General features: G+C 34.3%; 1 protein-coding gene across 1 annotated transcript; it reads right to left on the reverse strand.

Annotated features, from left to right (window-relative positions):
• Positions 1–621: 621 nt before the first annotated feature.
• On the reverse strand, positions 622–24002 carry LOC138698606 (uncharacterized). The gene is made up of 4 exons (XM_069824649.1): positions 23770–24002; positions 12423–15569; positions 2661–6928; positions 622–923 (listed from the first exon to the last, which is right to left on the reverse strand). The coding sequence occupies exons 2-3, from the start codon at positions 12549–12551 to the stop codon at positions 6752–6754; spliced, it is 306 nt and encodes a 101-aa protein (XP_069680750.1). The 5' UTR covers positions 12552–15569; positions 23770–24002; the 3' UTR covers positions 622–923; positions 2661–6751.
• Positions 24003–25294: the final 1292 nt, after the last annotated feature.

Below are 25294 nucleotides of genomic sequence, written 5' to 3' on the forward strand. Positions count from 1 at the left end.
AGGGTTTGATTTAATTTGTAAGTTTTCTTTTAAATTCGGGACATTGATTTTCTGTTTTAATTCTTGAACCATGGATATGAAACTTTTTTTGAGTTTTTAATCTACGGAGAGGACTGTATGAATGCCAATTGTTTCCTGGTAATCTGATAAGTTTTTCATATTGAATCAGTGCTTTTTCTTCTATTATCATTTTGATGCTGTTAATATTAGTGAGGAATTTCATAGAATCTATTGGAGTTGTTTTGATTCCAAGTTTGTTGTGTAGTTACAATCAATTTCGAGTTTATCACCATTTTGCGTTTTTAATTTCTAGTAATACCTTTAATGACTTTTGTAAAGAGCTAACATATCATGTGAATCATTACAAGCTGAATTGACTCATAATTCCAAATAAAATCAAATCCATCACATTATTTAGGGAAAACTTTTGTACACAGGGTGCCCGAAACCATTTTTTCAACATCAAGGATACTGAAAAAAAGGTATTTTGGCGAAAATCTCGAAACTGATTTTTTTGCACAGAAAAATAAAAATTAAAACAAGATAAAGTGAAGAGTTCTGGGAATGGAACGGGATTCATGTGCAATCCATAACATAAGAAAACAAGAGTTACTCGAGAAATATTGTGTAAATAATTTATTAACAGAAATACCCATGTGGAGCTAATTCGTTTCTCAAACGTGGTTTCGGTTTAAATTTAAACATAGTTACTACAGCCCCTGTACATAGCACGTGCTGCCATTTGTGCGGCACAGATGTCAAAAGATCACATGATAGGGTCACGATTACACAACACTGCTAAGTTCTTTGCCTATCTTCGGAAGGAGTTAATCACGGCTCTGGTAGTTGCGCAGATGGGTGAGAACCCACATGGGTGTGAAGCAGAGGCACCCGGCAATCAGCAGACCATGGGCCACCTTCTCCTGTGGACACAAGACATCTCGGCTGTAATCGAAATTGACATACACACCTCAACTGCAGTCAAGTGGACATTTCCCCACATTAGGTTTCCTACTACCTGCTATTTCAACTCCTTGAACTCATGATCTACTACTATCCATGCCAGTAGAACTTAGTAAACAATAACCAAGTTTATTGAAGAGAGGACATTTTTGACATTGCTGAAACTCCACTGGCACATTTATTTCGAAATGCACGCCTAACAAAGCAATGCGTTCCTCCTCACCACACATATTCTTTCCTCTAAATAATGGTTTTCTCTCTGCAGATTCGAACTAGTCTCATTTAGTGTTATTAGGAATACACTAGAGAACTTGCTAACGCTAAAGAATTTGAGGAATATGAATTGTGTACGGAGCTTGGAAGAGAGGCAATTACTAATTCAAAAACAAAATGTTTTAAATTATATTAGTTTAACCATTTGTGTGTTTTTTTTTTTTTTTGCATAAATGAAAGGCATTTCTTTTTAATGTTGTACTTGTATTTTTATGCAGATCTAGCTTTTAATGACGTTTAAGTGATTTCAGAAGTACCCTCACTGTACTCTCCCCCCCCCCCCCTCTCGAGCCAATCAAAACAATGGTTGTACTAGTAACTCAAGTTTGTAACATAAATCTACCATAATATGCTTATGTTAAAACCATAAGACAAGTAAAGGATAAACTCCAGAACACGGATTGCACCCTTTCCCTCTTACTTCAAAATTCCAACCTTGTGCACACAAAATAAATGACTGGCACTGAAAAGTGCCTTTTCGTAAATATAATGATGCGCATTCGACAAACGCAGACAAATCTGCTCTTTTCAAAAATAATAATTTAATAAAAAATTTCAATAAAACAAATAAATATGAATAAATCAAAACCTAAAAAAATAAAATTTTAACAAACTTAAAATGATAATTATTATAAAACCAACATCACCTAAAAATAATAAAAATTATAAAAATATGTTAAAGAGCTGTATTTTAAGACATAATTTGGTAGGTGCAATCCGTGTTCTAAAATTTTCCCCAAGTAAAAAACTGTAATGACAATTCTGGGCAATTTCTACAGTTGCAATGGAATTGATCTGTATTAATTTCATATAGGATGATTTTGGTGAAACTAGCGCTGAGGTAGTTCCGGTGATTTTGGAAATGAAAATGATTGAATTTGTAAGGAATTTTTTGTGGAAAAGTTAAGGATTTTATAGGGCATAGGCCTAGATTACCACAATTTTTTTTCCGAGCAAAACTAGACTGGTTTGATTTGTTTAAATAATAAAGTTAGGTTACTATTTGCTGGAACCTTCTGCGTTATGTTACATTAGTTTTTGGTACATAACGTCACAAACGTTTTGATATTTGTCCAACAAAAAGCAAAAAATGTTCCTCTATCTCGGATATTTGAAATTATACATTCTAGGTTAGCTACTGGTAATGGGTACAAATTCATTAGTCAGATTAGACTGCGGGAAATACCCTGGAATTAGTAGCTGTGGGAGCGTATATTTACCTGAATATTTAAAAGTAACAGTGCTTTTGATACTATTAAGGTTATGTTCTTCTAATGGCTTCCCCTTCTAGTGCCCGGTAAGGTAAGAGTCCACTCCCCAAATGATTAAGAGGGTAATGAAAATTATGTTTAGTTGGTGTTAATGCATATAGGCTAAGTATTCGTAATATGAAAATAAATGTAATATAGCAAACATTTACATACTGCAAACGGTATGTGTACTCTTGATGGTCCAGAAACGACTTGAGTACTTCTTGTAAGTCCTCTAGTCTGCACAATGCTCCTGTACACTGATGGGGCTACTCTGGAGATGCTTTGAACTGGAAACATTTTGATTATCCGGTAGTACCACAGAAATCTCCAATTTCAACTGGACTGTGCTCCCCTGTAAGATGGCGCAGTTACGCAAATTTGACCCGACCTTTGCAAAATCGGAAATACTGATCATATGGGACGGAAGTACTATCCAAACTATTCCCTGTCAGATATTGTATAAATAATCACAGGTTTATTGAATATACACACTGATTATTCCTAAAAATTATTAATTAAATTGTGCTAGCATTTTGTTGTCAAAGTTTTTCCAATTGTATTAATTATATTATTAAATTAATTGAACAGCTTGACTGATGTCTATACCATTGATTTCATAGTTTGACAGATCACCAAACACAACGAAGTAAGCTCCATAGTTGAAACAAAATGGAAAGTTTGCGTACATATGACAATGTTTATTTAACAATAAATTTAATAATGTATAAATGCACATCATAATATCGTGTATATAAGTGTTGGTAACTTCAATAGAAAAGTAATAATAATGTTCTACAAGGTAGCAGCACAGTCTACTATATACAGTCACGAAGCTCGAGTTTTGAGGTGCTGGAACCAATAGACTGTGACGGTACTATTTTGCATTGCCTGTAATGAGGCGATATTAGCGATCCTAGTGGTGAGCAACTATCTAATGTTTGCATATTTACTACGTATTGAGTTTCGCGACTGTATATATTAGACTGTGGTAGCAGTTAGAGTTGGTTCTAGGATTAAAAGATCCACATGGAGATACACGGGTTTGCACGAATTTACTTTATTTTAATTGGTTATTTAATGATGCTACATCAGCTACGATGTTATGTAACGTCGATAAAATTGGTGATACTTGGATGGTATATGAGAAGAGCCTGCTGATTCGCTATGAGGTTACACGATATTCACCTTACTAGTGAGAAAAGCCTCGGAATCTTTTAAACTCTGAGGTACTGGAGTTTCCTGTAGGCAGTGGGAATAATAGAGGTAAATTAACCTTCCATACCCAAAATGTTTTGTTGATAGAAAAAAAATCACTTTTCATAAAAATTTAAGGGGACACTATGGTGAAATAATGGTGAAAAATTAATAAAATCGATTTAAAAATTTATTGTGGTTCTCTATTTAGACCGAGCTCAAAAAGCTAATTAATTTATGTTCCCACGACTATTTTCAAGCTTTTGAGCTAATATGAATTAAAAATTGTGAAAATTGTGACACAAGGAGCCTTTCTAGTGACGTCAATATCAAATACATTAAAAAAATATCATTTCAAAACGATTAGCCCTAATGGCACAAAATTTTGTACAGATGATAGTATTGTAGGTATGTTTATGTAGTTTAAAATTCATAAATTTTGGACGAAAATTGTGAAAGTTTTAAAACTCACAGAAGTGTCCCCGTAAAGTATGGTTTATTTAACGACGCTCTCAACTGCAGAGGTTATATTAGCGTCGCCAGTGTGCCGGAATTTTGTCCCGCAGGAGTTCTTTTTACATGCCAGTAAATCTACTGACATGAGCCTGTCGCATTTAAACAGCCATCGACCTGGGCCGGGATCGAACTCGCAACCTCGAGCGTAGAAGGCCAGTGCTAACCAACTACGTTACCGAAACCGGCTCACTTTTCCTATATTTGTGCTTTGAATGAAAGCTTTTAAATTATTACAGATTTTTTTTAATTGGCGGGAACATAGACCAGAGACCCGTAACTTAAAAGCTACATTGGGTTTGATTGACATTTGTACGATTTCATAAGAGCTTCTGGCTTTCAATGAACATGTAGCTTACAGGCTACGTTGGGAGCGAAAGGGTTAACTGAAGAATTAGCAATCTAGAAAATGCGCTGCAATAACTCGGCAAAGTTGGAGCGTTAGGCCTACAGTATATCACAGTCTAGTATATACAGTCGCGAAGCTCAATACGTAGTAAATATGCAAACATTAGATAGTTGCTCACCACTAGGATCGCTAATATCGCCTCATTATAGGCAATGCAAAATAGTACCGTCACAGTCTATTGTTTCTAGCACCCTCAAAACTCATGCTTCGTGACTGTATATAGTAGACTGTGCCTATATACTCGTAATTTGCTGTATTTCATTTCACATTTTAAATTTCCGTTTGAAACTACAATAAAAATACCGTGATAAGAAAAGTGTGTTTTGTTTTTGTAAGCTGTAATCATTAGACATTACATGTACTCTAATCAGCAGCAAGATGTGAGAGAGCAGAATTTATTGATCTCAGATTAGGGTTGACATAATGAAACAAAAAACCAGGGCATGCTTAACAACAGGAAACTTATACTGTATTTAAAATGGACACTAAATGTAATTTATTTGTTATAGACACAATTTCAATATTACTTATTTACTTTATATGGACAGGGTTGGATACTCAGTAATACACTTCATCTTATCGTTTTCTTATTTTCGTGGGCATTGCTTTATTACCATTTATTTTAGTGGTAGACCATTCAAGTCCGTGTATGACCACCACAGTACCACTCATATTTCTCAGAAGTGTGAAATTCACTGCAATTTACATTTTCCATATTAGGCTATAAGGTATTTGCAGAACTACATTTATTGACTTAAATGATAATTTGTACCTTTCTACTGTCCACTGAGCATTCATCAAAGAAAATACTCTTTCAACGTTGCCATTATGGCCAGGTACAGAGAAATAAAATTCTACGATTTTTAGCAGTTCTGAGTACTGCTCCACAGAAATACAGCTGTGATAAGGAAAAAATATCTAGATTTTTGTGTGAAAGCATATCTTTTGAACTTTCCTGTTTGTTGTGTGATAGGAAAAATTTCAATATGATTTCCTGATCAAAGAAAAGTCTATCGTTCAGTTCTCAAAATGTATTACTTTGCATGTACAGTAGTGGCAAAAAACCGGACCGACCCTTGTAGCTGATTTCAGAGCCTTGTTTACCCCAGAGCACGATAGACTGGTAACTAAGACTTTCGTGGTTCGAAACCTGCCTGGGAAGGAAACTTTATTTTGTTCCTTATACAAATTTATTGCCAATACTTTCCGATTGCTAGTAAAATTCATGTTCTGGGAGTAATAAGTTAATTAAGTAGTTAAATGTCGCTGCAATCGAAAAGTATTGGGAATAAATTTAAATAAGGAACAAAAAAAAAGTTTCCTTCCCAGGCAGGATTCGAACCACGAAAGTCTTATAGTGGTGTCGCTGTTATTTCCGGCGTGACTCCTCCTCTTTGTTTACGCCTTAGGAAGTGAAGGCTCTATAAAGTCTAAGCAGGTAGTATTTTTCGCCATTTTTGCTCTTTCGTTGCCGAGCTACCAGACGAGGAATCCATTTGTCGCACCGTTAAACATTATCATGTCGTAGCTCCTATGATAATAAACCAAACGCACTGTAATTGAGCAAATAATTGAGCGGAAAATAACGTCCTCGTGTGCTTTCTGGGTACGCCAACGAAAGAGCCAAAATGGCGGGCGATTATATTAAGTATTTATCGAGTCTTAGCAAGTGCATGACGTCATCAGCAGCGAATGAGAAGACGCACACGTTTAAATGTAGCCGACCTGCAACATGGTTGGCTGCCGGAAATAAGAGCGACTGGACTATAGTTACCAGTCTATCGTGCTCTGGAGTGAACAAGGCTCTGAAATAAGCTGCAAGGGTCGGTCCGATTTTTTTTGTCACTGCTGTACATGACTGTCATTTCGACACTATCCCAAAAATTATTACAATATTCCAGATTTCTGTCCGACTACATTCAAAATCGCGGACTTTAATTTTTTCAGGTCGGACATCTTTACTATAAAATTACGGGTTGTCCGAGAAATCTGCGGTATTTGGCAACCCTACCTCAGATGGAAGTTAATACCGTGACACAAAAAAGAACAACTTTGAAGAAAAAGAAAGTTATTTTATGGAATTATTCATATACATGTTCTGTATACAGATCAAACTATTGAAACAACAGCTGCGACTTGCGTGAGATCATTCGTGCTCTGGAGGGCCATTCTCGCTGGCTACCGTCTCCGACGGCTGATCGCTGTCCTCTTCCTTTGGCGTCGCAGGCTTCATGTTTTCCCTGAAGTCCCTGATCGTGGCGAAGAACCACACCGGCACTATCTGGGTTATCATTATCATGCAGAAGCCCATGGCAAGCATCTCCTGTAAACAAAGCATATGGCATCAGTCTAGAGGAGACAGCAAGCTAATAAAAATGTGAGCTGGTTCTCCAGAACGATCACTTTACTGAACTTCCTTATTACGAAGATGACACTTTTATTACGCCATTTTCGCATTTTGCAAGAATTCAGTTCGTTTACCATGTTTCGACGAGTGATTTTATCGTTTATACCGTATTTTCTTGAAATGCTATCCGAAAGATTTACGCAAACTAAATAATTCACCATACACTGGAATTGTACGCCTGTCGTACCTACGTGCCGAAGTTCAAGGGCGTTTCTCGGGTGTAGCATGCGTGCAGTTCACTTCAGTCTATTCTGAGGGAACAGATGCATTATAGGGGCCACCCAGCGAATAGGGATTATATAGAATGGACACTGAGCGAATTTTCCTGTGTTTTGTTTCTCTGTGCGCCGGCGTTTAGTTCCACTTTCAAGCGCTAGAGGTTAGTGTAATCGAGCACACGCTAAGATAATTGAGTATATAGTTGAGACACAGGATCCAAACATCGCCTACCTTATTGCATAATCCAGTAAAGCTTTGCTTCAAATAAATTCAAGTTAACAGCTTTTCCTTATTTCTCAGTGACAAACTAGTAATAATAATTTTTTATACTTTAGATATAATAAATTATATTATAAAATAATATAATATGTACATTATAAAATTATGTATCAAATTCGTTTAATATTTACATACAATATAATATAGGTATATGGTTTTACTTCTCATAAAAGTTTTGTTTTTCCATTTTCAGCGCTATCAAATCATTACATATTTTAATTGTTGTTGGGGTCAACGTCTCAACTCTCATTATAAAGGAACTCTAGAGTCTAGACATTACAGTTAATGACGGATTTATTATTTCATGGGTCCAATTTATTTTATTTGAGTACATAATTTACGTAGATGTATTAATTGTAAATGTTATATTTCCGCTGTGTCGACTGGTAGCTGGTGTGATGTCAGCGCCAACTCCTGGGAGAAAGCAGAATCTCACGCTCAAACTTGTTTGAAGGTCATTGAAATCGGTCCTGCTACATCAAAGGTACCGACGCGAAGTGTCCATACTGTATGATTATCTATACGCTGGGCCACCCATCACACATTATACGCAAAAAAATGGTCAGCGGAAGTAATGGTTCGATTAGCGTTTTTAGTATTCGATATTCGATAAGCATTAAATGCTACAAAATTAAAAAAAAGTAATAAAAACAATTTAAACAATTTGTTACTGCTGATGTGATTTTTATCAGTTTGTATTATATTTTTGGTCCAGGGAAAATAAATTTTACTCTTACTGTCGTTATTTTCATTTTGAAGTAGGCTACAAGTCAACAATATAAAACTGACTGTTAGTTTAGAAGTTGACAACATATTTTATGTCGATTATAACAATACATAACGATAGTAACATTCATACCATTCAAACAATAAGGAGATTGGCCCCTATAATGCATCTGTTCGGACTAGTGTATAGCATATTGCTGCAAGATTTTGTAGTTTTAAGTTACGAAAAAAATATCGGGCAAATCATTTGGAACATTTCGCAACAAGAGATTAATCGAGTATTTCAGGACAGTCTTCGTAGATGTCAAAAATGTACTAAAACAGAAGGAGGCACTTAGATTAGCTCTTGTGATATTGTAGGCCTACAGGTATTTACTTACAAATGACTTTTAAGGAACCCGGAGGTTCATTGCCGCCCTCAAATAAGCCCGCCATCGGTCCCTATCCTGTGCAAGATTAATCCAGTCTCTATCATCATATCCCACCTTTCTTAAAATCCATTTTAATACTATTCTCCCATCTACGTCTCGGCCTCCCCAAAGATCTTTTTCCCTCCGGTCTCCCAACTAACACTTTATATGCATTTCCAGATTCGCCCATACGTGCTACATGCCCTGTCCATCTCAAACGTCTAGATTTAATGTTCTGCGTGAAGTTCTGCGTTGTGTAACTTTCTCCATTCTCCTGTAACTTCATCCCTCTTAGCCCCAAATATTTTCCTAAGAACCTTATTCTCAATTAATATTACTATATCAGTTATAAAGAAAATGGAAGACGGCTTAGCTTTAGTCAACGAATGACAGGACAAAGGTCCAAGCATATTTCTCAGTGTAAGCTACTCTGCAGGAAAGAACAAACTTGGACGATTAAGGAAAAAATGAAGGCGCCGCAGACAAAAAGAAGAAAGTGGAAGATACAACCTTGCAGAAAAATATTGTCACCGGGACAACAGGAGGAAGAAGGAAAAGATGAAGAATGAAATGTTTATTACACGTTACTCAGAACTCTTTCAACACCCTGTGTGCTTCCATTAGTATTTTATAACCGTTTACACAATAAACATTGCTGGCAGGAGGCAACCAAAAGTACCAACGCAGTCATGATGGCGCTAGCGTCTGAGTCACGGCTTCATCTAACGATCCATTGTAGTCTGAAGCGAACTTGTCATATAACGAAGCTGTCGATTCTCAAATGAAAGTTAGTAAAAAATCTGTGGGCAGTTATAATTATGAAAAATCTTAGTGTGTGTATATTCTATACAGAGTGGAAGTAATAGGCCTAAAACTGTGCAAATTTTAACAGCTTATTAATCCTTGGACAGAGTAAATAAAAAAATTCCAATTCCAGATTAGTCCCAATAGAATACTTTTTCAGAGAAAAATAATTTTCCCCTAAATGTTAACATTGTTTTACTCGATAAGTACTATCCGTACGATTCTGATTTTTGCTCTTATCATTGGAGAACTGATGAGGAATAATTTATCCATTTGCAGTTTTTAAATAAAAATTGACGGTTTTCTTACAAGGTCATACCGCAATTATGGTCATTGCTCAGAGTACCTAATGCTTCATAGTTATGTTTATGTACCGTTAGCTACTTCTTAAGCGAAATGTTACAGCTAATTTTATGTTTAGCTTTCTCGATTTAGGGTTTTCTCCGGGAATACAGTCCGGATCAGCATACTTAAAACCGTAAGGGTGAAACCATTTTTCTTCTATTGCTACATAACGCTAGTGGATTATAGTGATTTTCTAGCTGTCAGGTTTAATTTTCTTTTACCAACTTTGTTTCGAATTTCGAGTACTGACAAATGCAAAAACTGGCAGTTAGTTTCTAACTGCAATGTTGGCAGCAATAATTTTGGTTTGTAGTAATTGAAACTGATGAAATGGCAGTATAACTATGCTTGTGAAATTTGAACGTAATTAATAATTAATTAGTAATATCGGTATTAATATTAATATAAATACGTAATTCAGTTGTGTTGCGTTGTGATTTCAATTCATCACCATGTTCATATAAGTGTAATTAAATAAGATATAACCTATAGATCTACTTAGTATGAAAAATGCACGTGGCTAATGGACAGATTTTTATTAAAATGTCCAAGAGAGGAAATAGCATAAGAGCGACTTCGAAGTATGTATTTTAAGTAGTGTATTCATTTCAAGGTGGTATTTTGTTTTCGGAATTCGTACCAATCATTTCACACGATCAAACAAAATACATTTTTAGGTTAGGTCTCGTGAATCGTAAACTGTTTAGTCGAAGCAATAAATTTTATGTTGTCAGACAAAATACATTTTAATATTAGATCATATTAATCTATTAATTACCAACACAATGTGCGAGAGGTCCTGGAGAAAAATATAGGTACTCTTTCACAAATTATTGCTTATTGAACCATTTAGAAAATACCTTCCAACATAAAGATGAGTTGTGGTAAATAAGTAAATAAGAAAGACATTATTATTGCTAATACTATAATAATAATAATAATAATAATAATAATAATAATAATAATAATAATAATAATAATTATTATTATTATTATTATAGGTAGGCCTACATGGCATTGTGACTTTGTCCTCTTTGGTGATATTTGGTATTTGTTGGCAACACTGACGAGACGGCCAAATTAGCCTTTTAGGAACTGCTCTTACGTGATAGTCACTATACACTCTTTTTGCATGCATTATACCGAGGAGATGTTTACCCATCTGTGTTAAGTGATTACTCCTGAATTATGGATTTTGTTCGTATTCAGCAGCCACGATTTTCATTCGTGAATAATTCAAGTAAAATATGTCTTCTGTGAATCGAAAAGAAAGTGGAAAGAACCTATTCATAGATTGAAAAAGAATAATCTCAGAATATAGAAGTGTACATATACACGCCACTGAGGCGTACAAAAGGAAGGGAGCTGGACCTTCAATGTTTTCTTGGTCTCGGCCGTCTTTTACCAGGAAGTTAGTTGCCGAAAAATGATTGGATGACGAAAATGATGAAGATGATGATGTTTATGAGAAAATGTAACAAACAGAGTGTTAAAAAACAATATAGGCCTAGTGTGTAAGATAAGGAATACCCAGCAAAGATAGCTTCTTGTCTCTTTGCTACGCTAATGGTTAAAGTGTGTGTTAGAATGTGTAATACATTTTTTAGGAATTTTCTCTATAAATGTGCAAACATTCATTCATTCATTCATTCATTCATTTTATTCCATAGATCTTACATGAGCAATGAAGCTTTAAGATGTGGAGCAAGTCAAATATTTTACAATATTACAATTACAATTTTTACAAATTTTTATAGTTTTACAATTTAGTAATTTTCTACAATTTTTATAATTTTGTGCAATTTTTTACAATATTTTGGCGAGATGTAGTGAGATGAGGTGAGATCCGAGGATTCGTCAAAATATTACCCGGCATTTGCCTTTTTGTTGGGGAAAACCTCGGAAAAACCCAACCAGGTAATCAAATCAAAGGGGGGTAATCAATATTACTTCTATAGATATTGAAAAAAATTCCATTTTAAGGGGAAATAATGTAAGTTACGATTACGATAAAACGATTTGATAAGGACTGTTGAGGACTACTGGTATGCAAGCAAACGCGTGAGTCATGTGTCATTCAGTGAGAGAATCTGAAGCTATAGGCTTGCCCACGAAAGGCGTGAGTCGTCAACGCTGACTTCTCATTACTTCAAGGCCTAACTAACGAACTGGCCTATTAAGTCAAGTAAATTAACATAATCAGATTTGAGTTACCTATGGTTGAATGCGAAGAATTATGTTGAACAAATACAGAGATACGGTAAATATTTAATACCTCTATTAGAAGTAGGCCTAAGATTCCCGTTCCTCACTTCGAGAACTTGTAAATATGTAGTGCAGTAGAATTACAAGCCTATGTTTGTTTATATGTTCTTCACAAAATTTATTTCTTCAGGAGAATTACAAATTTGGCAACAGTAACGTATACGTTACCAGAACTTTCTTACTAACTCCAGTTTAGCAATAGGTAAGTAACAAATTGACAGTAACCCAGAAAATTAACGAGTGAAATGTGATTGAAACTAAATAATAATGAATTCGAGAACAGGCCCATAGCTCCAATTCTTTACAATTAGATTATTTGCCATCGTTGGTCCTGTAATAACTACATGAAATTCATACATTACCTTTCGTGAAGTATTTGTTGTGGAGAACGTACATGATACGTGATTCTTCCTGCTGAAAATCTGTCTCTTCTGCACAAAATAGGAACTCACAACAGGCGCTGCTCTTAGTAATTTTGTTATCAAAGCCATTCTTCGTGTTATTCGTTGTATTTCAAATCCGAATATTGCAGAATTTGTCTTAGAACAACTGGAAGACCAAAGCTTTTAAAATATCAATTGTTGTTATCACTGCCTAATTGATACTAATATAAAACGGAAGTGAATAGATTAAAATGTAGACACATTAGATACGATGAGAAAATAACGAGGTTTTGGACAACAAAAATAGTTCCGCTCTGTTCCTAAGTATGGCATGGGCGCTAAGTTCGTCGCTATACAGAAGCCACTAGAATTCTCGTTTGAAGTCGATCCTTACTCGGGGCTATTGCAGCTGTTGCTTGTAGTATAATGTTACGATGAAAAATAATGCAATAATTTAAATGTAAGGTATGTAGGCTGCAGTTTGAGGTAGGAGACACATCTTTCGTAAGTTATAATTTTACTATATTTTAAACACTTTCCTCTCAGAATCTATAGGTCCTTTATAAATAAAAAATATTGGAATGCGTAATACTGTATACACTATCTGTATGTCACTAAGCAATTTTAATGTTTTTGGAAATCTAATAGTTATTTTTTATAATTATGAAAATTTGTAGAAAATTTTGTATAGTAGGACAGCGTTTACATGATAGCATAAAAAGTGCTTAATATATTTTAGTGAAACTTTTGTAAAGTAAACTCTTCAAACCCATTCAATTATTTTTAATCTTATATAGGCTTCAGTTTTTAATTTATTATATTTTGGTAAAAAACAAAGGTAGACTCTCTCCTCCTTTTACCTAAGCATCAGAACCATTGACCAAATTTTACCTCATAACATAAAATAATTCAATGTGTATAGCCTATATGTCTTATTAACATATGCTAGAAGATTCTGACACAGACATATTTTAGTTGCGTAGTGCATGAGCGAAAAAATAAAACATAAAGGCCTAAGCGTGAGTCCTAAAATGCTTAAATGTTCTGTTATCGCCAATGTAGCCTTGTAATTGAGCGTTTGTGGCAATTGAAGGCAGACACTTTCGATACTTTTTGCAAATTCTAAAAATTCTTTGAAATGCTAGTCGTGAAATGTATAGACGCAAGGAAATCCTAAATTTCTAAATTAAATTTGATACATTTATTATTTTTGAATGCTAAATAATATCGCCACCACCAATCGTGATTAATGTGTATATCGTGTCATTTTACTTGGTCATATTAACATTAGTTATTTAATGTTGTCGAGAAAAATACAGTATATGAATTGAAAAAGAGTTTGACAGGAAACGATCTGGCTAATTTTTATGGAACGGTAGTTAGTGAGTTTCTTCTTTGCTTGCTTGTAATAGTTAAATGTTAATATATACGGACGTCAGAGGGAATATAATAGACTAATGGTATATGAAAATTAATAACTGAAATTCGGCTCCCGATCAGTAAGCTGATGATACCCAACGTATGATAAATTTCTGCCGTTATGATAGGTTATTTTAAATTGGGAAGTCTAAATACTCCTCAAACGTTTTAAAGCTTCACAGTTTCGCTAAATAAGGATTTATTTTTCCTCTGCAGAGAAAACGCTTTTCAGTATTAACTACATTGTAAAAACAATGAATGACATGTTTCGTTTTCAAGTTTAACTTAAAATATGTACTGGTTTATTACTTCACAAATTATTTTTTTAATAAAAATATTTATATTTTTAAATTATCAAACTCAGACCTCGACAAACGTAAAATTAATTATATCAATCGTTGACGTACTACATACTTCACCGAAACGGACGCCATTGTCACAAACGAAGGAAAGTGTTTATTTGAAGTAGGCTACATCATTATTCACATCCAAAGCTCATATTTAATCATTCAAAGCAAGTTAAGAAAGCTTCATGTTCCTCCCCCCCCCCCCAACATTTTAACTTCTAACGTAGAAATTGTTTCAATTTTATTGCTTCTTTTAAGTGTAATTATGAATTTAATTAATCAACAATGGAAAATTAGGAATTATTTTTTTGCACATCGCATACAAAAATATAGTCTATTTGAAATTCCTACAAGGCAACAGAAATGCACTCAATGAATCGAAGAGTAAAAATAGAAAATGGATAGTTAACGAGTAACGAACACGTGCGTTAAAAGATATTGATTTGACATCATTCCTCATGAAGCTGGTACGTCATATTAATAAATTATTAAAACAAGTTGAAGTTTCCAATGTAGAGTACTTAAATACGAGTATAAGTGATTAGCTTCTCTGGACAGATCCCGGCTTCTTTGATACGGTACTCATTTTCAATTTGTATTTAGTAGATGTAGTCAAACATAGAAATGTTCACTCTGTTTTTTTTTTATCTTTTCCATCAGAAATCTCGAAAGTCATTTTTTCGTATGTATTTATTATTTTAATCATAAAACATAAAGCTTTTCCGTGCAATAAATCTTCTGTGGATTAACGATTGTTCGAGCTTCAGAGGTAATTTACGTAGTCACCTCGAGAGCAACTATTACGAAAAATATAGTGTACAAAATAGTAATATAGTGAGGTCGAAAGCCGGCAGCAATGTTATCAACTTATTAGACCATGAAATTATCCAATCAAAATTATTTTTATAAATACGTTAGAATTCCACAACTTGAAAGAGAAAAATCTGCGATTTTTCATCTTTATCTAAGTAAGATTTTTGCCTTGCTTTTGTGGAGTACCAAATAGACCCTATTTCTGGAATTACATACGATAAATGGAAGCTTTTATATATTTCGGAAATGCATATGGAAAATTCATTCACTTTGCTCGCTATTTGTTGGTGTAGCATCAACTTACTGAACGTAAGGGCGAAATCTTTGTGTTTTATTCAACAAATATAATTTATTATTATTAAGACACTATTTTTAGACACTATCGATAAACGATAACACTAAAAATGCAGTGAAAGTAACAATGCAGTGTCTTTGAAATACATATCTACGCTGGCTGGTGAACTGGTCAGTCCTTCAGAGTCCTCAAGATGTACGCAGGGTAGGCCGTGATGGCGCCGAACAGAATGATCGAGTGGACAGCTATCTCCTGCAAGAGATGAAAAAATTCAATTATTATTAATCTCTAACCTAAGTGAACTGGAAGAAGAGAGGGAAAATGAAAGCCTTTTCTGAACAGAAACTAGGTAACACTTTGGTTAAATTGCCGAGTAATACTCTGGCCAAAAGTGGAATGGAAGTCCTGTTGTGTTTAGATTGCATTAAAAAATTAAGCTCTAGAAGAGCAAATATATTCACAAAACTAGGAAAGAGCTACAGAAAGTATCCTTGCTACTTACGAGTCGATATAAATAACACAATTCTCAGTAAATAAATAAATAAATAAATAAACAAATAAATAAATAAATAAATAAATAAATAAATAAATAAATAAATAAATAAATAAATAAATAAAGAAACAAACAAACAAATAAGTAAATGAATAAATAAATAAATAAATGAATAAATAAATAAATAAGTAAATAAGTAAATCAGTAAATAAATAAATAAATAAGTAAATAAATAAATAAATAAGTAAATTAGTAAATGAATAAATAAATAAATAAATAAATAAACAAACAAATATATAAATAAGTAAATCAGTAAATAAATAAATAAATAAGTAAATAAATAAATAAATGAGTAAATAATTGAATAAATGAGTAAGTGAATGAATAAATGAATAAATAAATAAACAAACGGATAAATGAATGAACGAAGAAAGAAACAAAAACTAAATAAGTAAATAAATAAATATATATATAATATATATATACATACATACATACATACATACACAAATAAACAAAAAAGGAACATAACAAGTATATAGTCAATCAATCAATCAATCAATCATTAGGTGCGTATCCACCACCTCAGGCAGAAATAATATATTTACGACTACACATTTTCCAGCTATGATTCTGGGAAGCTCAATTGTATTTCAGATTAATCAAGTGAATTTCAGAAAAGATCAGATGTAATTCAGATTTGTAGTTGTGAGTCAGAAAGCATCAGGTATAATTCAGATTGATCAATTGCAATTCAGGAACTGTCAGTGTGTTTTAGAAAACATCAATAACCCAGAGAATGTCAGCGTACGTAGTTCAGAAAGCATCAATCTTAATTAGAGACATTTATTATTATTAATATTATTATTATTGTTATTATTATTATTATTATTATTATTATTACTAGTACTACTACTACTACTACTACTACTACTACTACTACTACTACTACTACTACTATTAATTTCCATTACAATTGACGTTTTCTGAAATACAGAATTGATCTTTTCTGAATTTCAGTTGCACAATCTGAATTACACGTGATCTAGTCTGAAATTCACTTGATTAATCTGAAATACAATATACGCTTTCTAAATGACTACTGGTATTTTATTAATTATGACTGAAAACGTTGTAGTTGCAGAAGTGGAACTTTATGCAAGAATGGGTCATATTAGAGCGCAATAAAGCTAATTTTGGAACTAGTACCTATACGATATTTTATCTACGTGTATTTTGCTAAAGGTAATGACTGTTAAAATTTAGTTTCTTTTATATAACCGAGGATGCCACGTTAACGTTTCCTAGTAAGCACATTACTGCAGCGTAAAATCAACAAGCATTGCTGTTGTTGCCATTTGACACATTTGCTTAATTCAAAAAATAAGTGAAATAAACAAAATTTTACGCAATTCTAGCATTAAAACACACTTGTTATGACGCTATAAATCGTTCAAAATTGGCCTAATTCTGGCACTAGTATCAGAAAAAGTTACCTAGCAACTAGTATTCCATGACATCATCACTGCCTTCACAACACAATTTTATACAACGTATCTGTAAGAAAAAGCTTCAAAACAACAACAAAATAATATTGTCTTAGAAACGGTTACTTAGCAACCATGCTACGTCATAACATTAAATTTTGTAAATTTATAATAGTTTTTTTATATATATATTTAATGCCAGAATATCATAAAACGTTATATTATGTAACACGTGTAGAAATCTTCATTATAAACACTGGTGCCATAATTATCAAGATTATACCACAGTCTACTATATACAGTCACGAAGCTGGAGTCTTGAGGGTGCTAGAAACAATAGACTGTGATGGTACTATTTCGCATTGCCTGTAATGAGGCGATATTAGCGATCCTAGTGGTGAGCAACTATCTAATGTTTGCATATTTACTACATATTGAGCTTCGCGACTGTATATACTAGACTGTGATTATACACTAGTTACATAAATTACTATTGCTTACACCAGAGGATATTGAAAAAGCTGCATATAGAGTTACTATAGACTTATTGACGGAAGAGACAAAATTACGATATATTTCCGTTAGCTTCATATACTTGAGCAGCGTAAATAGATTGACTCTATTTTTTAGATTGATGTTGTCAAGAGCGTGTTATAAAATTTTCATAACATGTTGCTATGTACAAATACATAGAGATGATGATGATGATGATGATGATGATGATGATGATGATGGAGATTTGTTGGGATGCCACAGGGAAACTGAAGCTCTCCGAGAAAACCCTGTGTTACCTGGACCACCGTCTTCACAACACGAGTCATAAATCGGGGCCACACCGGGGATCGAACCGTAGACCACTGGATTGCTGTGGCGGTTTCGTTTAAAAATAATGGCCTACTCGTACTTTAGCAACAAAAGTAGATAAAATAAATTTGTCATTATGAAGTGTGTACTCTGGATCAGCGATTGTCAAATATTTTGATAACAAGCCCAACTTCATGACTCTGGGAAAAATGCGCCTTGCTCAGCCTTGCTGCTTGTGGCACTGAGATCCGCAGCGTGGGAGCCGTGTGTTTGGAGAGGAAGTCTGTTTACTGAAGCCCGGAGGCAGCCTGGTACAAGAAAGACGTCGTGTAGCAACTGACGGTGCCTCAACACTCGAGTGGAAATAGATCTGGGCGGAAGAACGTTAATCTTCCCTTGTTATAGATGAGTATGACGCTTCGGAAGTTGTCATCAGGCAATGAAAGGGGTACCTTATAGTTCGGATCGTTACACCGGCTATTCCAATTGACTGGACCAGTATGGATTCGGTTAATTAAGGGGAGATGATGGTCTTTTTTTTAACTTTTTTCCTATTTGGTGTAAAATATTAATTTTTTGTATGTAGAGAGCTCATATCTGTAGTAACTCAACCAAATAAAAATATTTAAAAAAATTATTTGGGGGCCCAAATTTGAAAAAAAAAAAAACCCAATGCAGGATTGTACTAAAACCGATATATCTAAACCGCTTTTAAAGATAGAGTCAAACAGTTTTTTGCAATGTATTTGCAAAAGCATGTTCTACAAACTGTCTGTAACAGAATTTTGATATTAGTCCCTACGTTTGTAAAAAAAACAATTAAAATTTAATAACAATTTTCTGATTTCCTTCCTTGCAAACAAACGGACGTATTTTTAAAATGAAGTCAATTAACAAAATTCTGTTACAGAGAAAAGTTTCCTAATAGTCTAAAGAATGTGTGTTCTAAATTTCATGCATGTATCTTTAATAGCTCAGAAATTATATCCATTTTTGTCTGGCAATGTAGCAAAAAAAATGAAGTTACTGGAAACCGATAAAAGTGGGCATGTTATTTAAAAATCCATAGCGCAGGAAGTTTAAAAATGACGTCTCAACATCCGATAAGGGCACAAATACCCACAAAATGTTATGCAATGCATTCCACACATATCAAAGGGTATTTTAAAGATAATTTTTTTTTTGAAAATTTAATTTACCGGAAACAACAATAAAAGGGGGCGAGTGATTTACAAATCCATAACGCATGAAGTTTAAAAATGGCGACTCAACTTTCGATAAGGGCACAAATACCCACAAAATGTTATGCTATGCATTCCACACATATCACAGGGTATTTTAAAGATTTTTTTTTTAAATTTACTCATTTTTCACCAAAAAATACCATCCTCTCCCCTTAAATATATAAAATATATTAAAAAAATAATTACTTTATCAGTGCAGAATCAATGGATAAAACATATACAGTATGTATAAAAATGTAAACGTGTAGAATGGGATAGAAGCAGGCTGCTTGAGATAATACAGAGATTTTCGCATCCTCCCCCTAACATCTAACGCTATGTTTTCTCTTTCTAACTCGTTGATAATGTTACATGCGCTCTGCGATTGTCAAGTATTACGTAAGATGTTTAGTTCAGTATTCCGCCGGTACGGCTGAGCGCTTGGTTGCACGCTAGACAAATTCATAAGCAAATAAATAACAATGAAAAAGGCCAGGTCGCGATAATGAACACTATTTGAAATTCATTTAGCGATACTGATTTGTGTGTGTGTGTGTTAGGTTGCTTTGTTTAGAACAATATATCTGCTAGTCGACCATTATTTGAGTCCGCGTGGCAGGCGAAAGAGTTACTCTTATGACGTAATCAAATTCCGTGATAAATAGGTACGGGTAACATCAACAAGATACAGATTGGAATCAATAGTTCAGGTGCTGACAAGTTATATCTCCCAATGAGTAAAAAATGTTGAGATGTTTGTATTATGCCATTGTACCTGCCACCGCAATATGTGTGAAGTGGACGACACTAGCGCCACTGCGATCAGAGACAATCAATTGGAGGGTAACTTATATTAATGAAGAGAAAATTGTGGAAATATCAATCCTAATTTTATTACTTGTGATAACACAAATCACCAAACGCCGTGATTGTACGGCAACTTCTCCGACATATTTGTTAGGCATATAGTCTAAACAAAGAAATACAGGCGTTTCGGTAAAAAAAAACTGAAAAGCCGTTTTTATGAAACCTCCTATGTAAGCAGTACAGAAAATAATTTTTCAGGAGGAATAACATAACAATATGAAGTAATTCGATAGAAGACGGTGAATATGATGAACATAAATGACATCATCGAGGATCAGTGTAGTCCTATTGATATTTGAGCCGTTCAGAGCAAAAGTGATGTAAGTCAAAACTGGATAATGAGATTTAAAGTTAAAATTCTGTAAAATACAGCGCAAAGTAGCAATTAATATGTCCTTCTTGCTATCCACTGACTACTAATAGTTTAAATAAATTGAATATTAATTGCTACTTTGCGCTGTATTTTACAGAATGTTTACTTTAACCCTCATTACCCATTTTTGACTTACACCACTTTTGCTCTGAACGGCTCATTTAATTAATTTTTTCTTCCTCCTGAAAAATTATTTTCTGTACTGTCATATAGGGGGTTTCATAAAAACAACGACGATATTCTGGATTCGAACCTGGGAGTTTCTCTTGTTATTTTCAGGACGTTTTGAGATAGGATTTAAATGTGGGGCATGACTTTAACTTTCTGAATCTATATTATCCTTAATATGATAGCGAAAGGTAGCTATCGTTGCTATATTTCACTTCATAGCATTGGTCTATTTTTTCAAGCGACACGAGGTGGAAGTTTCTCTACACCCTGTAGGAAAAGCATCAACTTTAATGCGGCTAACTATATTAACACTGAATCATTAAGAAGTCACGCAAACTGTTCTCAAATTAAAAAAAAAATGCATGAATACTGATGCTTCACAAAGCTAATAAGCTAATACTTTGAAGTACACGCCACTTCACTTATGGCAGACAGATGCTCGTGAATTTTGTTGACTACAGTGTAATGCACACGTTTCACGGTTACCATCATCCTTCCCGTCAACGACATTTTAGCACCTTTCCAGTGCGTGATCCGCACACAGATATCACGACAACTTGTAGCACAGTCTCATCTCCATGGAAACCAAAACGAAAAAAAAAAAAAAAAAAAAAAATCGCATCACACTTTCTACTTTTTTTTTTGTTTTACGTTTTACTCATATCTTATATTCTTACTGTAATAATTAAGAGAATGTTTATCGCTGCTGTTGCACAAAATGGCGTTCCTTACTTACTTACTGGCTTTTAAGGAACCCGGAGGTTCATTGCCGCCCTCACATAAGCCCGCCATAGGTCCCTATCCTGAGCAAGATCAATCCAGTCTCTATCATCATACCCCACCTCCCTCAAATCCATTTTAATATTATCTTCCCATCTACGTCTCGGCCTCCCTAAAGGTCTTTTTCCCTCCGGCCTCCCAACTAACACTCTATATGCATTTCTGGATTCGCCCATACGTGGTACATGCCCTGTCCATCTCAAACGTCTGGATTTAATGTTCCTAATTATGTCAGGTGAAGAATACAATGCGTGCAGTTCTGTGTTGTGTAACTTTCTCCATTCTCCTGTAACTTCACCCCTCTTAGCCCCAAATATTTTCCTAAGAACCTTATTCTCAAACACCCTTAACCTATGTTCCTCTCTCAAAGTGAGAGTCCAAGATTCACAACCATAAAGAACAACCGATAATATAACTGTTTTATAAATTCTAACTTTCAGATTTTTTGACAGCAGACTGGATGATAAAAGCTTCTCAACCGAATAATAACAGGCATTTCCCATATTTATTCTGTGTTTAATTTCCTCCCGAGTATCATTTACATTTGTTACTGTTGCTTCCAGATATTTGAACTTCTCCACCTCTTCAAAAGATAAATTTACAATTTTTATATTTCCATTTCGTACAATATTCTCGTCACGAAACATAATAATATACTTTGTCTTTTCGGGATTTACTTCCAAACCTATCTCTTTACTTGCTTCCAGTAAAATTAACGTATTTTCCCTAATCGTTTGTGGATTTGTGGCGTTCCTTAGCGAATATTTTTAAGCAGTTTCATTACAGTGTTAAAATTCAGTGACAGAATTTGATCTGACATACATTTTTATTTCAGACGCAGTAACATATATTGATAAGCTCGACTAATACAGGTTAGACTCTTCAAATGCGATATTCTCTTTAAAATCCGGAACATGGGAATTTAAACACAAGTCCAGATTTTGTAGACATTTATCATTTAATTTTAGCTGCATTTAGCAGAATTTTAATCATTTGCTACGCCGAAATTTATTATTAAACTAATTAAATAAATTATTGAAACATCTATTTAAATATTTTTATACTTAAATTTGTTTTTGTTAGCTGAAGTGAGCCATCCGCCATATTGAGTTTTTATATGATATTGTAAAAGCGTGTTAGAAAAATGAAATCAGTTTCGTTTCGTTATTCTTAAATTGTATAAAATAATTCTGAACGCACAATGGAAATTTTGGTCTTTCCGTATATGATGCAGCGGTATTATTACACTTTGCAAATATCAGATCTTAAGTTTCTACGAAAAAGTACCTATTTCATTGGAATTCGCCATCATGAAGAATCTCCAGCTTTACTAATGTGTATTTATCGGGACTTTCTAATTATTATGCAATGGAAGGAACAATGTCAGAAGCTTTCCTTGAATAAAGCGGACATTTTGTACACATTAGCTCACATCATATGAACAGAAAGTATGATTAAATAACTTTAATTCGTGATTCACTTTATATTTTAAGGACGCTTTACAATAATAATAATAAAATGACTCTAGTAAATATTTCATTTTACAGAAAGCGATCTTAGAAGAAATAGAGATATATTCTTGAAGATGATCGCAGACTAAAGGAAAACAGTCCATAAATATGAAAATTAAAGTAGAAGTAAATTGGAAGTAAGATATTTAAACGCATAAATAGAGCGAAGTGGTGAGATCACATAAAGACAATCGATGATTGAAGAGTTAAAAAAATGATCATGTGAAAAAATCAGGCACGCCGACTTAGAGGACAAGATTGATAAAGGAAGAGAAGTGATAATGTTATGTGAATGTTTTAGTTGTATATATTTAGAACGCCATTTCATTAACAAAGAATACATGAAAAGAAGTAATCAATGTTGTTGTTGCTGATGAAAATGTAATCATTTGAAGCAGTTTAAAATTTGAGATCATATTCGATCTATATCATGGCCTCCTACAACTGAATATCTCATGTTTACACAGACTCAATAAGATGGCGGCTATTATAAGCAAATTCTTACAAGGAAAAGCATATGGCAAACGTTAAAACACATAAATGTTTTTTTCTTAGGTTAACTACGCCATGGTATTACGGCAAATCACACACATTTCTAAGCCCCGTCGTAACCTTTTCTTTATGAAATGATGAGATCATCGATCGTGTATATTAACGTAATATTGTCGCAAGACATATGCGAAGCACTTCTCGTCGCATTTGGAAGAGACAGTTGACTGCGGGCGTGGTGCAAACCGACTCACCGTGCTGGACAGCTTGGTCCTGGCCGGGGTGCTGATCACATTGTTCTTGCGGGAGTAAGCCGTTCGTTTTTGCAGAAGTCTCAGCGTCGAGGGCCCTGTCCGCCGGGCCACCGCTTGTACCGCTAGCATCTTGTTGCGTTCCTGCCTCACCGACGACTGACGTCAGCCAGGAGCGGATGCGCCATCCTCCTCGCAATCTCAATATTTACAGATAAGGCGAGGTGATAAAACATCCGCCACGGCGCGGCATGGCCTCCTGCTGTTCCGCCCTAACAACTCTCAAATGTTTTCAAACAAATGAATAATGAAACAAAAAATAAGTGTGTAAAAATATTTATTAATAATATAGACAGTCATCTGAATTACGTAGCAAAATTTACTCCGACAGACTGCGTATATGTCAAGGGCTTTCGATGGAGTTTAGTTATAAAGCTCTTTTTATTTAATTTGGGCTACAGTAACGTTGGACCAAAATTATTAGCATCATTATTTCGTTTAATGTTGGAAGTATTTAAGAGAAAGGAAATACGGAAAGCAAAATAAATAAATAAATAAATAAATAAATGAATGAATGAATGAATGAATGAATGAATGAATGAATAAATAAATAAATAAATAAATAAATAAATAAATAAAAAGAGACAGAAGGCAAGGTTGGAGCTGAAAGAGAGAAGGAAAATAACGTAAGACAATAAGTGAATACCTATAAAACAAAGAGAGAAGAGAAAAACAAGGAAGAAAAAATGACAGGGGACTAGCCTAATAGAATTCCTTTAGCCTAAATATTTATGTTGTCCATGATGGTTATTGTGAGCTTGGTTGGGATAAGAGGGTTATTTGAAAAGTTCATAGCCTGATATAAAAGTTAAACTAGAATTATTCTTAAACAATCCTTATTTCTCAACATAATTCCCCCTGAGATTCACATACTTGGGTCGGCCTTGGTAGCGTAGTTGGTATAGCGCTGGCCTTCTATGCTCGAGATTGCGGGTTCGATCGCGGCGTAGGTCGATGGCATTTAAGTGTGCTTAAATGCGACAGGCTCATGTCAGTAGATTTACTGGCATTTAAAAGAATTCCTGCGGGACAAGATTCCGGCACATCCGGCGACGCTGATATAATGTCTGCAGTTGCGAGCACATTGAACAGCTTTTGCTTTCTCTGAAGACGGAAAAATCACTGTGCTTCCATTGTTTCGACTGCTGTTTTATGTATCTAGCCTTCATCAGTAGTCATAAACCGCCTAAAAAAATCAGACGTATTTTTTTCTCGAATCGAGCTAGACAATCCCTCGAAATCTGACATCGGTCGTACTTTTGTTTCTATAAAACAAAGGCAGAACCCTCCTTGCGAAGACCTTAGACAACTCCAAGACATTGATTAAGATGTCGCACACCCGTTCAGTTGAGATACGCATAATCTCGCTAATTTTCTGCACTTTCAGTCTACGGTCATTCAACACCATGTCGTGGATCTTTTTCTAAGATTTTTTCACTTGTTTCTGTTACTGGACGTCCACTGCGGA

This window comes from Periplaneta americana, chromosome 4, assembly GCF_040183065.1.
Source record: "Periplaneta americana isolate PAMFEO1 chromosome 4, P.americana_PAMFEO1_priV1, whole genome shotgun sequence".
Taxonomy (NCBI): Eukaryota; Metazoa; Arthropoda; class Insecta; order Blattodea; family Blattidae; genus Periplaneta; species Periplaneta americana.